An 18038-nucleotide genomic window follows, 5' to 3' on the forward strand; every position below is an offset into this window, starting at 1 on the left:
TACTCATTGGTATTACTATAAATTAAACTATTTAATAATAAAATTTCAAATATTGACCATAATCTTATAAATCACTTTAAATTAAATATACATATTCATATATCATTCCATAGATCTTAAATTTATATATATATATATTTACATACTAATTAAATTTATAATTTAACTCATACATTCTTTCTCATATTTTTCTATAGTGTCAAATCAACTAATTTCATTTTCAAATTTTCATTTCAATTATTTACCCTATTAACAAGGCTCGGACTCTGACAGATACGAGGATTCCACCCAAACACACCAGAATATCCAACCTAAACACACCCGGAATTATTTAAATCCTCCAGAACACACCAATAAGGCATTAAATGCCTCTTCGGATAAATCGAAGCATATAATAACATAATCATCTTCTCGGCCGAACTACAAATCTCATCACCACATCACAAATCCAATGGCATGCCATTTGTATCCAATCTAGTCCGATAAGTTAATAGGGTATTATTTTACTTTTCCAATTTCGAATTCATTTCCACACAATTTCAAATATTCAAACAATTCAAAACATCTATTATTTCAATTCACATATATTTCAATATAGCATTTAGTAAATAGTTTAGGTTATAGTAATACAAACCCGGAATACACGTTTACTCCTCAACGATATTTTCTTTTCCTTTGGATGCTGATGCCTCATTTTCCTTGTTAGCTACGAAAATAATAATTATTTTTACTATTAATTACAGCATTAAAAATAATAATAATATTAATTAAATTTTATTCAATTCCTACTTATTCCCAATTTAATTCTAACTAAGCTTACTTATTTTCTAACTTAATTCATACTTCTTTTCTACTTAATGTCTTATCATATTTAACTCTACTTTTCAATATTCATAATTAAACCCTAATTTAAGACTCTTTATAACTTAATCCCAACTATGTAAAATTTATAACTTAGTTTACAAATCAATCTTTTATCTATTCTAACTAGAAATTCTATCAACTAAACCCCTAATTTAACAACTTGTTCAAAATGAATCATGTTCAAAAACCTATGAACTTCCATAACCTCCACTTAATTTCAACAAAACTTTGTTTTAAAGCTTCTAAATCATCAAAATTAAGAGAAAATGGCTAAATTTAACTTACCAATTAAGCTTGAAGCTTTAAAATCTAATTTTGCCCTTTTCTTTTCTTTCCCCTTTTTCTTCCTCTGTTTTCGTCTCTTTCTCTATTTCTATTCTGTTCTTCTTTTGTATCTTTTTTCCTTTTGTTTTACTTCCTTTCTATATTTCTTTTATTTTAACTAATAACATTAATAATATATTATTATAAAAAAATCTTTTACTTATTAATTAAGCACATATTTATTTTTATTACAAGTGTACCTATGTAATTATTACTATTACACATGTCTTCAATTTTTACCATACATTTGTCATCTATTTACTTTATTAATATGTATAATAATATAATATAATATATTATATAATAAAATAATATACATAACATAAAATCTTATATTTTTATCACTTATACGCCTATTTTTTTGTTAATGGCTTAATTTCCATTTTAATCCTTTTATTTTCTATTAATCTATAATTCAACTTTTACCTCTAATTCAATTTAATCCTTTTTCCTAATTTCTCTTAATTAAACTAAATTCACCCAATTAATACCTAATTAAGAACTCAACTAAACTCATAATTATTTCAAGTAAAATTTTATTTTTTTATGACTCAGTTTACTAAGACGGAGGCCCGATAATGTACTTTTCCGATGCTTGTAAATTTTGGGTCATTACATGGTGAAATAGGGAGTTATTTTCATTTGTTTATATTTTGTCAAAAAGTTAAAAGGAGGAGAATGTTAAGATCTAAGATGTCCTTGTATCTAAAGTTTCTCATTGTGTTCAAACATTTCTTTGAACTTCAAGTTTAATCATCATGTTCTATCCCTTGTTCAAACATCGTGTTTGGACAAACTTTTGGACAACAGTGTATACATCTCTTCAAGACAATCTAAATACAGTACAAAGTTGACATTTTTTATTTTGATCTTCATGATGTGTTACGTTATCAACAGATGATCCTCAGGTCATGTTTTATTCTATCCTCAATAATTTTAATCGAATTTAGGAGAAGAAGAGAAGGAAGGATCGACTTTCCTTATATTAAGAACTAATCCTTATCCTTTAAGCCTTTTACTTGGTGATCAAGTTGACTATGTACTTGTGTCACGGGACAAAGTGCAAAGCTTGTGATCATGGCACAATATGCACCCCATGAAGGTCTATCGATTAGATAGGGATCGTCCCGCCCACGAGAACTGGCCTGATTCAAAGAACTGTTAGAGAAGCCTATTAGATTGAAGCCTGGGTAGCCCAATGATAAAGACATGGCAACATAGGCTACCTTGGTAAATATAGGAACTAATCTTAGAAGGATTATAGGAATTATATCTTGTAAAAATTATATTTGATTAGATATTGTATCTTGTAAATCCCATGATTTAAAGGATAAAGCTAATCTTGTCCGTCGATGTAACTTGATCTTGACCGTCAGTTTTGGGGGAGCGCAACTATAAATAGAGAGCCTCCCCCTCACTTGTAAATCACTTCATTCATCCATTGTTTCTTTATTCTTTATGAATAATAGAATACTGAGAGCAATTACTCAAACATCTTTCGTGCATTCTTTTCTATGGCTTCCTGTTGTTCTTTTGTGGCTTCTTTTGGCATAATTGCTTACGTTATACAAATTGGTGCATTGGAGGAATTCTAAAGGAATCTTCACTTTTAGTGGTTAGGATGCCTTAGGTGAGTTTGGAACGAACAGATCGTCTAAGGCCGCACAGATCGCGAGACAAAAGATCTAGCCCTATGACAAGTGGTATCAGAGTTATTGGTTACGAATGCACCGCTGGGATGTCGAAAGAAGAGTTCAATCAGAAGTGGGCTAGAAAATTAGTCCTTTTGAGAGAGATGTTGTTGGCAGTAGAGGAACGAGTGTTTAAACTTGAGGAGTCTAAGGAGGACGCGAATGAGTCACACATTGCACTTGGTGAACGCATAGATGACTTGAGAGAGCAGTCCAAGGACTTTGTGACCATGTTTCTCACTTCCAATAGGGATAATGTTCAAGATTTGTTGGATTCCCAAAGGAAGAAGCTGACGGAGAGGAACCATGCTCTCGAGGCCATGGTGATGGCTTTGAAGGAGGAAACAATGGCTACGACAAAGGCTTTGAGCACAAGAATACAGGAGCTCGAGGGAGAGCTAGCCTTGTGTCAAGCAGCCGTAGGAAATGAAGTGTCAAGTGTAACACTCAATTGCGATGACGTCCCGAAGCTGAAAGATTTTGCGGGGATAAGGTTTGCATCTGATGTGGAAAATTTCTTGTTGAAAATGGAAAACTACTTTCGTGCCAAATGCATCATGGACGATGCGGTTAAGGTAAATATTGCTTCAATGTTTCTTTCTGATATTGCACTTTTATGGTGGCGAGACAGGTTCACAGATAAAAGGCAAAGTAAGATTGGGATGTGGTAAGAGTTTCAGAATGAGTTGAATGGACAGTTTTACCCAGAATTAGCCAAGGAAGAAGCTCGAGCAAAGTTGCAATGGCTAACGTAACGGGGCACAGTGGGGGAATATGTTTGAGAGTTTAAGGAACTCATGCTCTAATTTTTTTATTAGAGCGAGAAAGAAACATTTTTCTCCTTCACGGATGGGTTGAAACCATAGGCGAAGTAAGAGTTGCAATGCCGAAGAGTTCAAGAACTTACCAAAGCCATGATGGTAGCGGAGTCCTTAGTGGAACTTGTTCTGAGAAGAGACAGGTTTGAATCTTTCAAGCCCAATGGGAAAGGAAATGGTGGGGGAGACCATAAGGAAGATGAAGAGGGACATAGCAATGATAGGAACGATAGTAGTAACGACACTGGTAATGGGAAACAACGAAATAGGAAGTGGAAACCTAACAACCTAAAAGAAAAGAGAAAGATCAGATGCTACCTTTGTAAGGGACCGCATATGAAGAAAGATTATATTAAGGCATCTTTGTTTCGACTATCAAGAGGAATGATGAGCCAGAGATAATGAAGCTTGTTGGGAAAATGATATCGATGATTAATTCGATGGTGCTCATTCCTAATAAAAGGAATGACAGGGAAAGGTTGATGTTTGTATACATCAACATTGTAGGTCATAAGAGGAGTGCTCTTATTAATACGGAAGCATCGAACTTATTCATGTCAGAAAGTGCTGCGAGGAAACTTGGTCTCTCAATTAGGAAATTGAATAAGAAGATCAAGACGGTAAATTCTAATGAGGGCCCAACTGTGGGAGTAGCTCAATTTTTTTATTATAAATTATACTAACTCAACCACGAAATTTCATTCCATATATATATATACATATATATATAAACACATAACCAATTAAAATCAAACATGCATCATAAATCAAATTACATATACTAACCATGTCTCAAAATTTCAACCATATCATTATCATTTACCTAATCAAAATTTATTATCATTCAAATTCTTAAAACATTTCCAAACATATATGATTATATATCAAAATCCAAGCATATATCCAAACATTTATTTGTACACATATTTCATTTCAAGTTACTAACTATACTACATATTACAACATAGGTGGTCTACCCTATTTGGACAATTATTATACATGAATTTGAACAGCATTTATATACCAAACTAGATAGCATTTTCACACCAAAATTTGGACACATATATACAAAATTTGGACTGCATTTATACATCAAAATTTGACAGCATATACATATATAATTGGACTGCATTTGTACATCAAAATTTTGACATATACATATATAATTGGACTGCATTTGTACATGAAAATTTGACAGATATACATATATAATTGGACTGCATTTGTACATCAAAATTTGACAGCATATACATGTTAGAGTATGCCCAAAGATCAATCATGAGATGGTTGTAATAACATACTTGATTTATCATGTTTATTAATATAAATGCGTTACCATTATTATTTCAGTTTCTTTTACGTGTATATAAATAAACTGTTTTATAATAATGTCACGAGAATAATATGATTATTCTTAAAAGTTCCTTAGTCAAGTATTATTGTTGGATAGGACAACGATAATGCATTAAGACTAAAGTGTAGTTGATTGATGATAAAGAGTTGTCATTGATATGGAATGTCGAATCATTACATGAATATGTGTGTTAGAGAACAACATATTGGGTGACCCGTTATGAGTATGTTTCTTGGATTATTATGTAATTGTCACGACATTACTCATAATGATTAATATTTATATGATCCTCGGACTTGAGATCATCATAATCCCAACATCGTGAGTTGTATATTTTGATACTGATCAAGCGTACACCGTGAATGGTTGTTCTATAAAGGCGATGTTGGATATACCACAATCTATGTAGAGGGATATGGTTGGTCGATATAGGATAAGTCCTCCTACATAATGGGAGTAATATCTTAGGCCACTTGATTAAGTAAGACTAGAAATGCATGGCCATGCTCAAATAAGTTGATATTAGATGTCATACTTATTTGTATATCGTAGTCTGCTTAAGAGATCAAGGAACATGGAATGGACAATGCAAGTGTGACTATTCCATGACTTGTGTCCAATCCAGAGATAAAGGACTTAAGGATTATTGCATAAAGGTTAATCATAAAAGGTTATGTCGAATCATGATCTCTTGTGACTTAGGTAGCAATGATGCATTGCTAGATGCCACTCATTGTTCGTAGCATTAGAATCGTTCTAGTGTTCTTGCTAACGTTACAAGAACCTCTGAGGTCACACCCTATAGTTGAAATGAACGGAATATACCATAGTTGGTATTGTTTTTGGGGTCGCTTGAATTAAATTAATTATAGAATTAATTTAATTCGGTAATCAAATTTCCAACACATTATGTACAAGGTTGTTGTACGTATAGTGAGGACATGAATTTGGTTAGCATAAGAATTCAAATAAATATATGGTTTACCGAACTTATATTATAATTAATGTAATTATAATTTTCGGTTTTAAATATTATCATATTTATTTAATTCTTAAAAACCCTAAAAAACCTTGATCACCCCGATTCGTTCCTCACACATGGATCCATGGTTAGGGTCGCCGATTTTAATTTTTTCGCTGCGCCGTAGGGGTGCCGGCGATCCAACAATACATATATAATTGGACTGCATTTGTACATCAAAATTTGACAGCATATACATATATAATTGGACTGCATTTATACATCAAAATTTGACAGCATATACATATATAATTGGACTGCATTTGTACATCAAAATTTGATAGCATATACATTCATTTACTCTATCAATAAGCCAAATGTAATTAATCACCAACATTTACAAGCATACTTCAATTTATAAATCATCCCCTATATTCACTTAACTACTAAATCCAACCAAATCATATATATTTCATATATAATACATAACCTAGACACTTAACTTAACATTACTTATCTTAATGAATATAGCAACTTAATTACTTCAACCACATAATTACCAAAACACTTGAATGAAATCACCATGCACATATATATATATACATTACCATATAAATACTAACCATAAAATACTAATCCATGATTAAAGTATGCTTAAACCATAATTCAGCCCAAAACCGAACACAAACAAGAAAATTAAGCCATTTTTGCATGGCTTAATATTACATAATCTAAATTCAAGCATTTTAGCTACGCTATACATGCCATAAGATCGAATTCAAAATTTACAAAATACCGAGAGGAGTCGATAGTGTGATAATCTTCTCTGACGATCCCCGAGCTCGTAACCAACTTCCAAAATCTATAAAACGAAGAACAACATACACACAGTAAGCTATTTAAGCTTAGTAAGTCATAAGAAAACATTATTCATTTTAACATTAATATTAAACCAACCAAATCAAATATAAATAAACATTTAACTTTAATAGCTTAATGCACAAATACTCCAATTATTGTATAGTTATCAAAATATAATTTAAAAACTACAATAATAAGCCAAACTACCAATCACTTATAAGCATAAACATGCTCACATATTGTTCATATATCAAATAACTTTGTATCATCAATTCAATATACAACTTACCTTAATTTCATAGCATGATATAAATACATACCTGAACACTATTATTGTTTCGACTTCACATTCGGTCTTCACTTAACATTGCCCGTTGAACCGTTCAGAATTAAAAAGGATACACGGATAATTACAAAGCTAGTACAATGCCAATGTCCCAGACGTGGTCTTACATGTAATCACATACCGATGCCACTGTTCCAGTAGGGTCTTACACGAAAACACAAGTCGTTGCCGACATCCCAGACGTGGTCTTACACGAAAACACATATCGGAGTCCTATGTCATGACATAAGTATCCTATCTATTCCTAGGGTTCGTACGGGGCTTTTAGGCGTTGATTATCGATAGAATCGAACTTGAAAGAAAATTCCTATCTTAATAATCATTTTTGGCCAAAACATATAACAAATAAATAATTTAATTTATCACTTATTATTTATATATTCTTGAATTTAACAACATTTAAATGCTTATCGACTTACATCGGATGTCGTCGACTGCTAAATCGGCTACTCGACCACTTTTGTCTTTCCCCGATCCAAATTCAATTTCTTTAATTCTTGATATAAAAATATTCAAATTAAGCTTATTTAAACACCATTCTATTCAATTTACCCTAAAAACACATGAATGGGCAAATTACAATTTTGCCCCTAAAATTTTACACTTTTTACAATTTAATCCTTTTTACTCAAAACACAAAATACACAAATTTTGACTACAGTCCTTAAGGGCCGAATATTCCTAGTGTCTATACAAGCTCATTCATTTCATTTATTTCACATTATAGTCCTTCAAAAAATTATTTTCTCAATTTAGCCCTAATTACTCAAATTCACCAAAAATTCAAAGACAAAACATGTTAATCTAACAATTATATTTCATATTTCATCAACTAACATCATGAAACTCAAACATTCATCAATGGCACATTTCAAAATCATCAACAATTCACAAAATTAAGACATGGGTTTTGAAGTATTCAAAGCAACGATCTAAAAAACGTAAGAATTATCAAAAAAACAAACAAAATTCATACCTCAATCAAGCTTGCAAGTGCCGAATATATTAAAGCTTTTAAACAATCTTCTTTGTTCTTAGTTTCGACCAAAAGATGGAGAAATAATGCTTTAATTTTAATATATTAAACATAAACTAACATTAATAATTAGTTTACTTTATTAACCTTTATATAAATATATATATATACATATATATAAGGCTATACTTGTACCTTGCCACCCACTAACTATATTTTGGCCTTATTACATCATAAATCCTCCATTTAATAAAGACAACAACAATTTGGTTCCTTTAGATTTAACCCCTAAATTTTCATTTTACGCGATTAAGCCATTTTCTTTAATCAATCTCTCAAATGACAAAATTAAAACACGAAAATTTCACACAATTAAATTCACACATCATAAACACACAAAATAATATTAAAATATTTTTTTTTCTAATTTGGATTTGTGGTCCCGAAACCACTGTTCTGATTAGGGTCAAAATTAGGCTGTTACATAAACTTTCTTGACAAGATTCAGGCGGATCTGTATCTATGGGCCGATCAAATTCATATCGTTACCGGTCTGTTATCACGAATCATTATGCTGGTGCGTTGAGATATGAAGGTTGGGACAAAGGTGTTGTCGTCAATCCAACTAGTCGAGGATGTTTCATATGGGAGGAACAATGACTCGATAGAACGGAATGCTACAAAAGCCCCTTTGGAAATGTTAGTGGCGCAAGAGATCGATAAGAAGCCCGTAGAATCGACTGTAAAGTTGACGCCTTTAGGAAAGGTGGGTTGTGCATCAGCTTTGAGGAAAAAAGAGTGATGGAAAAACAGTTGGGACGAGTAAATGCTGCGAGTAAGGTACATTGTGAACACTTTGATAGTGTCTTGAATTCTGACTTGTTGGCTTGGCAAGATCGTAAGGGCCCTTTCAAAGTTCTTAAGTAAGGACGCCGAGGGACTGTGGGTGACACGAAGTCAAGGTGTGAGAATCAAGGGGATTCCAAAGAGAGCAAGTCAAAATTGGCGCAAGTTAGAGTGTGGAGACTTCTTGCTAATAAGATGTACCAATGAATGCAATGGATCAAGTTAAGAGGCGATGGAAGTCGAGACAAAGGTTCCAAAGGAAAGGATAACCTGATCACAAGACAAGTCGGGAAGGAGCCAAGGCAACGAGAGAGTTCGAAGGAGAATCAAGTCAGTGCCATTTTAAAGGCGCAATGAGGACGTTGTAGGAATAGGTGGGGGAGAATGTCACGGGCCAAAGTGTAAAACCTGTGGCTATGGCACAAGATGCACCCCATGGAGGTCTATCGATTAGATGCGGATCGTCAGCCCATGAGAACTAGCCCGATTCAAAGAACTATTGGAGAAGCTTGTCAGATTGAAGCCTGGGTGGCCCAATGATGAAGACATGGAAACATAGGCTACATTGGTAAATATAGGAACTAATCTTAGAAGATTGATAGGAATCATATCTTGTAAAGATTAGGTTTGATTAGATACTGTACCTTGTAAATCCCATTATTTAAAGGATAAGGCTAAGCTCGTCCGTCGATGTAACTTGATATTGACCATCGGTTTTGAGGGAGATCAACTATAAATAGATAGCCTCCCCCTCACTTGTAAATCACCTTATTCATCCATTGTTTCTTCATTCTTTGTGAATAATAGAATACTGAGAGTATTTACTTAAACGCCTCTCGTGTATTATTTTCTGTGGCTTTCTGTTGTTCTTTTGTGGTTTCTTTTAACATAATTGCTTCCACTATACAAATTGGTGCGTTGGAGGAATTCTAAAGGAATCCCCACTTTTGGTGGTTAGGCTGACTTAGGCGAGTTTGGAACGAACGGATAGTCTAAGGCCGCACAGATCGCGAGATGAAAGATCTATCCCCGTGACACTTGGCTTTGAAGACTTTATTTGATATTCAAATTGGAGGACTTTATCCTTGATAATATTGCAATTCAAATGGTGAATTTGTCTACACAAAGTATCTTAGACGCTGCCATTTTTGCCCATAAATAGGCAGCACCTATACATGTATCAATACATATTTTGTGAGTGCTTATGCTACATTTTACTTATGTATTTGTTGTTAGTTTGTGCTTGTACTTGCACTCTTTTATAGGTTTTATTGGAGAGTTTCTGTTTGTTGTAAGTGAGGTTATTTGGGTAAGTGATTATAACAAGTCAAGGTTATCTATTGGAGTCGCAATTACTTCTTGTGTAAGGGTAGATTAAACTTTAGCCAATAGGTTCTTAAATTGATTTGAATAAATCATTTACTAAGTAAGGCTCCGCAAAGTAAGATTATTTTTTGAACTGCATTAATAAAGTCCGTGTTCTTATCTTCTCTTTTTCTCTTATTTGCTTACTATCTTTGTTACACAATCTTGTTCAAATTTGCGTTCATAAATTAGTTTGGACAAAGAACAAACATGTTTCTATTAGTGATGCCACAAATGAGAATTTATATGGATATTTTTTAATGAACCTAAAGATTTTTCATTTTAATATGTTGTTTGTTTTCAAAGAAGAGGAATTATTAGAATATCACTAACAAAAGTTGAGATTGGATCTCTTACATTTTTGAAAGATGATTCCATTTATCCAACAAATGGGTGTTTTGATATGATTTAGTTGAGATTGAATATATTGCATTTCTAAAAGAAATATGATTCCATTTATCCAGCAAGATAACCACATGTGAGTTACCAACTAACAACTTGTTGATTGAGAGATTACTTGTTTAATGATTAGTTTAAGAAAAAAAGTCTAGATTATGCAATCAAAACAATTCATGCTAATGTTGGTGAGTTTATTTCTCAGGTTTTCAATGATTATTGTTTGCTAGATTGTTGGTGCTAGTGACACGAGGCTAGATCTTTCGTCTCGCGATCTATACGGCCTTAGATGATCCGCTCGTTCCAAACTCACCTAAGTCAGCCTAAACACCACAAGTGAGGATTTCTTTAGAATTCCCCCAAGGCACCAATTTGTATAGCGGAAACAGTTATGCCAAAAGAACAACAGAAAGCCACAGAAAAAAACGCAAGATAGGTGTTTGAGTAAATGCTCTCAATAATCTATTATTCATAAAGAATAAAGAAACAATGGAATAATTTACAAGTGAGGGGAGACTCTCTATTTATAGTTGAGCTCCCCCAAAACCGACGGTCTAGATTAAGTTATATCGACGGACGAGATTAACCTATCCCTTAAATCATGGAATTTACAAGATACACAATATCTAATCTTTACAAGATATGATTCCTATAAATCTTCTAATATTAGTCCTCATATTTACTAAAATAGCCTATATTGTCATATCTTCATTATTGGACCAACCAGACTTCAATCTGACAGGTTTCTCCAACATTTCTTAGAATCCTTATTTAATCGATAGACCTCTATGGGGTACACCTTGTGCCATGGTCACGGTTTTTGCACTTTGGCCTGTGACACGAGTAACTATCGCAAAATCCTATTGTCTATACGTAAAAAATGGTTTAACATAATTATAAATTAAATGTCTCCAACTAGTAGCTAAATCATGTTGTAATAGCCCATTTTTGCTCGGGCCCGTAATAAATAAACCAAATTAAAAATTAAAGTCCAAAAAATAATAATATAGTCCAATTTTTTTACATTAGCAGGCCTAAACCTAAGTAGGCCCAATTCCCCCCAAGCCCAATCACGAAGTGGCCCAATTGGCCTGAACCAAATGCCAGAAACCCTAGGCATTCATTAGCTACAGCGCAGTAACAATGACCTCCAATGCCGCTCTCTAGTCGCCATGAACAGTAGCCTCCATGCTGCCAGGCGGCCGTGCCACGTCCTCGTACGATACCTGCAACAACCCGCAACAAACACCTGCAAAACAAGCAGAGACAGAACACAACAAAAACAAAAAAGTAGAGAAGGCAAAGAAAAAGCAGAAATCGAGAGAAAAAATAGAGAAAAAAAGAAAATAGAAAAGAGCAGAAAAAAGGAGATGTATTTGGATCATTGAGGGATTTTCTTTTTTCGTTTTGGCTATAAAAGCCGATCCATCTTTTGTAGAGGGCTCTCTCCCTTTTTTTACACAGATTGATTATAGAAACAGAAGGATAGAAAGAAAATTTCGTGAGTTTTTAGTCTCTCTTCGTTTTCTCTATTTTTTCTTTTATTCTTTTGTTCATTGTTAGCGAATAAAGAAAAGAAAAATGAAGTTTAGAGTGAGGAGTTTACCTTCGTTGTGGAGCCGATTCCTTGTCTTCTCCGTCGTAATCAGAGATCGGGCAAGAGATCAGAAAGCCTTTGAATGGAGGCTCGAAACGGCGCAGAGGTGTTAGAGTTTTCTTAGGGTTTTCTTTGAAAATGAAGAAGGTTAGGTTTTTTTTAATTTCTGAACAGGATAATACGTCGCCGGATAGAGCCAATGTAATGGCTTTGAAACGACAGCGTTCTAAGAGCTCGACCCACGTGTGTGACCCGACCCGGGGAGGATCGGCGCACTTTCGCTCGTTGGTCTTTTGGCGCAATTAGTCCTCCCTTCTTTTGTGTTGTTCTGATTCAATTTTCTGCAGTTTTTTCGATTTATATCGTATATTTTATTCTGGTTTCAATTTGGTGCATGGCCAAACGGCGACATTTCCATTATCTGAATATTGGATTCTTGAACTTATGTGTTTAATTGATGTATTAGTCCTTATACTTTGGGTTGATTGTAAATTTAGTCTTTTAAATGCTGTAATTTCGATTTAATTATCTCTTTTAAAAATTTTATTCTTATTAATCATAATATTCCGTTTAATTTTTTAAATATGATTTGTTGGTTTAAAATTAGCTTAGTATCTATTTTAATATGTTTATTTATGGTAAATTTTAAATATTAGGATTGACACTATTTTAAATTTATTATTTAATATAATTTTAAGATGCAACATATTGTTATTTCAAATTATTATTAACATGTTTTGAGTTTATCATACATTGTTTTAAAATTTATCATTTTATTTTCAAACTCTGTATCATTATATGTTTCATCGTCTATATATATAAAATGCTTTCATAATAATTTGATATACTTTGTACATATTTTAATAATTTATTTTGTGTTATAACTTAATTTTCTTTTGATATAATGTTTTGAATCTTTGCTATATGTGCTATTAAATTATTTAAAATATATATATTATTATTTTGATGTTTGATATTATTATGATTATAAATTTCAAGTATTTTTATATCTTGACATGTACTTTAAGTCAATTTTAGTTGTACATAATTTACTTCTTTCAAAACCTATCTAGGTGATTACTTTTTAAATCAATAATGTATTAAAACTTTTACATGGTTATTTTATATGTGTTATTTGAGGTAAATTAATAAGTGTATTGCTTGTTTCAAATTTATTTTACATATTATTCCATAATCTTATTCTTTTGTTTCAAGTCTATTTTGAGTTCATGTGTAAATGTTTCAACTTAAAATGTTGTTATTAATAAATGTTGTTGTATTTAATTCATTTGATATTTGACAATTAGGATTGATGTTTGCATAATATGATAAAAATTGTTGTAGCCATTTTGCTTGAATTTATCCTTTGTTTATTTTTCCTCAATATGTATCTAGATTATGAATTGTATCTTTTACATTATGTATTGCAATTCAATCGGGTTTCATTTGTAAAAATTGTATTTATTTAAAGCACTACAATCATGCTATTTCATAATCTTCAAAAGAAAGGCTTGGTGTTCATCGTTTTCGATTGGATTGTGCCCTAACTTGCTGGGTTTCAATTCTTTTCCATGAATTTAGATGGCCAAGTACTTATTTTGTTAAAACCATACAATTTCAAAATAAAATTTTTGAGATTTCAAGATGTTTGATCCTAACTTACTGGATACAACATTTTGTTACCTCGTTTTTTAAAATAAAGGCAATGTCGGTTGTTTAAGAATTTCGAGAGATCAAACCCTAACTTACTGGGTTCGAATTTCTCGATTGGCTTAAATCAGTCGAATCTCCTTTTTAAATGACATGATTTTCTAAAAAGGAACAATTTAATTTCAAAGATCGAATGGATGCACCCTAACTCACTGAGTGTAGCAATTTATTTCTTCAAAATGAGTCCGTCTTATTATTTTTGGTTTATTCAAATTTAAACTGCAAAGGATTGTATTTTAAAATATTTTCAACATTTCGACACTAAGACGTCAAACAATCAATTCGGTATCAATTTTGGGCGTCATGAGAGTGCTAACCCTTCCTCGTGCGTAACCGACTCCCGAACCTGTTTTTCTCAAAATTAGCAGACCAAAAATCATTTTAATGGTGAACCGGTCACACCTTAATAAAAGATTGGTGGCGACTCCCATTTCTATTTTCAAAATCGATACCCATTTTTCAAATTTCAAAAAAATGGTTTCGACACATGCCTTTTAAATACAAAACTTTTGTATATTTATAAAAAAAAATATGATATTTTACATACATCAGCATATGTATGCATCATACCTATAAGTTGTGATAAATACTTCCAAGGGTGATATCGGTTCGGTTCAATCAGGTTTTTTAAACATTTTGAACAGTCCATCATAATTCTATTCGGCTCGGTTATCGATTTTATCATATTAATTTTTTGTTTTGATTTTTTAGACTTATTTTGATCAAATGAGTTTTGTTTTATGGTTTTTGAATACTATTTGACAAAATTTAAAGGTCTTTTTCATAAATATTTCTAAAAAAATATTTTTTCAAGAACTTTTAAATTATTTCACTATTTTAAATACAAAATATTTATTTTTATATCAAAAAATAATTAAAAATAATTATATATTAAATAAAAAATAGAATTCGGTTTGATTTCTGGTAACTGCAGTTTTTGAACTTAAATTCCATAAACCGTCCAAATTTGTATCTATTTTTGATTTGGTCGATTTTTGTCTTAGCCGTAGACTCCCCATTACAAAAATAAAATTATCTTGTAACTCAACGCCCAAGATTTAACTTACCAGCATTATCAAGAACAAGAGAGGCCTAATTCTAATAAACAAACTCACCTTAATGGGGATCATTTAAGCTAGATCACACATCCACACCACATAAACGTAAACTATGACATAAACGAGTTATGCAATTCATCACCAATATTAAACTAAAATAAACAATTATGAATTTAATTATTCTATTTGACAAGGCAGTCGTTCTAAGCTATCAAACACTGAATATTCAATAAGCTTGAGCTGTTGTAATTAAAATAGAAGATGCATTAATACTAAAGAACAGAGAAGAATTAAAACACAAATAAGTCTCATGAATTTGTTAAATCAAATTTCGTTAAAACCTTTTACTAGAAAAGAGAGTTTAGAAACTCATAAAATAAAGAAAACAAAATAAAACTAAAAGCGACTAAGTCTCCGTCTCCCCCCCTAATCTTAACCTTATAATGTTTATTTATAGAGAAAAAATAATATAATAGAGAAAATTCATAAGTGCCCTTAATTACATAAAGCTGGATTTTTCAGTTTATTTTGACAATTTTTGCGTCAAACTTCTAGGCCATTTTTGGGTACTTTCTTGATGTTTTTGGGCTTCAATCGTGAAATAATTTTAGTTATATCTTTCAATTCTTTCAAACCAGTTTATTATGGGCTAAAAAACGGAGGACTTTAGGTCAAGTTATGGCCAAAACACTAAAGCAGTGCTGTGTTGAAAATCCAATATGCAAAAACTTGCCAAAAATAAATTTTAAGGTTTTTTTCTCCAATTATTCCCTAAATCAAATAAAATTATAAATAATATAATTAAGAACATAAATAACATGATTCAAGATAAGAAATATCACAAATAAATAGAGAAATTACACACTTATCAAGAATTAAATTTGGGAAGTTTCAAGTAGTAGTCCAAAAATCTAAAAGTATAAAACACTGTGAGGGTAGAAATAAATAGTTTCGCTAAAATGAAATTAGAAATATGAAGTTTTACTATGTCTTGGAATTGATTATGAAAGATACAAATTTGATGGATCCAATAAGCTTTAGATATTTTATTAGCCTTACAATTCATAAAAGATTTGACATGTGTTTAATCATTGTTGTTACAAACTTTTATATGAATCACCATATGTTAAAGTTTATAATAAAATCCTTAAAGGATTTAGAATGCTAGAAGCATGAAAAATTCTAGAGAAATTGTTTAATACCTTTGCATAAATATTTATTGATTTGATTCAAACATATGTATTATTATAGAATGATCATGATCAAAGTTTGCTATGATTTTTGTTAGGACTCCTAAAAGATCAAAATAAAATTTCCCAAAATTTTTCCTCATTCATGACTTCCAAAAGAATAATGATATAATCATTTATCAACTTCGTTCAAGTGATAATTTGAAAAGGTAGTATTCAAGATTGAATACGTAGAATATGAGATGTTATGTGATGTTGTCATGAGATGGAGTAAATACATGCTATACTCCTTTCCCATTGACTGAGTTTTGTCCTATTGGGTTTTCTTAGTAAATTTTTAATGAGGTATCATGTTATGCATATTATAGATATATATATTATTTTTCCTCTACTAAGATTTTTTCCCACAAGATTATTATTTTAGTAAGATTTTAACGAGGTAAGTTATCATCAATGGATATCTAAGAAGTGTTATAAATATTTTATTATTTTAAAATGAATTTCTTGATATGGTTTAGTACTCTAACTTACTTAAATTTTGATATTATTTATGTGGAATGGATAAATTAAAGAATATTGACAGAAAGGTGAGGAAAATAATGTGAAAGAACAAATGCCATTTTCAAAATTTCATTATCATTAGCTGATGAAAAATATAGAGGATGGCGAATACATCAATGCAACTAAACTTGGTTTTCAATGCAACTAAACTTGGTTTTCTCCCCCCACTAATCTTGTCCCACATTTACCTCCAAAGCTGTATATATTAGCCTTAGTCGTTATCCCTTTTCCCTCCACAAATCCAAGCTTCAACTATACTTGTTTCTAATATTGAGCATACATGGCAGATAAAAAGGAAGGAGGCATCGTGAAGATAGGTCAAGTGGAAGGAATGAAAATGGCAGTTTCCATTTTGATGGAGTTCGAGCTTCCTGAAGGGCTTCTCCCTTTGGCTAACGTTGTTGAAGTGGGTTACGTGAAGGAGACTGGGTACATGTGGATTGTGCAAGAGAAGAAGGTGGAGCATGAGTTCAAGATGATCAGCAAGTTGGTGAGTTATGACACTGACATCAATGGCATTGTGGAGAAGAAAAGGATCAAGAAACTCAAGGGAGTCAAGGCCAAGGAGTTGATGTTATGGGCGCCTGTGAGTGAGATCACCATTGATGATAAACAACCAGAAAAGATCCATTTCAAGAGTCTTGCTGGCATCACCAAGACTTTCCCTGTCGAGGCTTTTGCTGCTGGCCAGTGATCCATTCATTTAAGTGTTGTGTCAATTTAAGGTTTATTTGCAAGTCTTTCTTCAGTATTAATGGAACATGGGAATGTGATGAATAACATCTTTCTTTACGAAAAGAAAAATGTATCTTAAATCTTGTTTGGTTAAATATTAAAATAAAATGTTCTTTTGATCAATAAAATGCTTCATTGCAACTTCACAAAAATCAGCTCGGATATTATTCATTAAGAAATCAGGACCTTCTATAACCATACAGATAACTCGTATTGACCCAACATAGCTGCCACCTTATTCCCATCTTTTTTTCTATCAAATGACCATGAGAAACATTGCATCTGGCTTCCCAAGATCAGAATTTCATCAATGAGGCTCCCTACGTTTGATGTTGTACTATATGACTCTTGTAATTCTTTAAATGCTTGCAGCCAATCTGTCTCG

General features: G+C 32.0%; 1 protein-coding gene across 1 annotated transcript; it reads left to right on the top strand.

The window, feature by feature from the left end:
* The first annotated feature begins 17198 nt into the window (after positions 1–17198).
* Positions 17199–17612, top strand: LOC105797794 (uncharacterized). Its single transcript, XM_012627715.2, has one exon. It carries the CDS (start codon positions 17199–17201, stop codon positions 17610–17612), a length of 414 nt encoding a protein of 137 aa, XP_012483169.1.
* The last annotated feature ends 426 nt before the right edge of the window (positions 17613–18038 follow it).

This window comes from Gossypium raimondii, chromosome 9, assembly GCF_025698545.1.
Source record: "Gossypium raimondii isolate GPD5lz chromosome 9, ASM2569854v1, whole genome shotgun sequence".
NCBI classification, from domain to species: Eukaryota; Viridiplantae; Streptophyta; class Magnoliopsida; order Malvales; family Malvaceae; genus Gossypium; species Gossypium raimondii.

Bases quoted from the DNA above. Each gene is read 5' to 3' on its own strand.
- LOC105797794 (XM_012627715.2), top strand. From the start codon at position 17,199: ATGGCAGATAAAAAGGAAGGAGGCATCGTGAAGATAGGTCAAGTGGAA.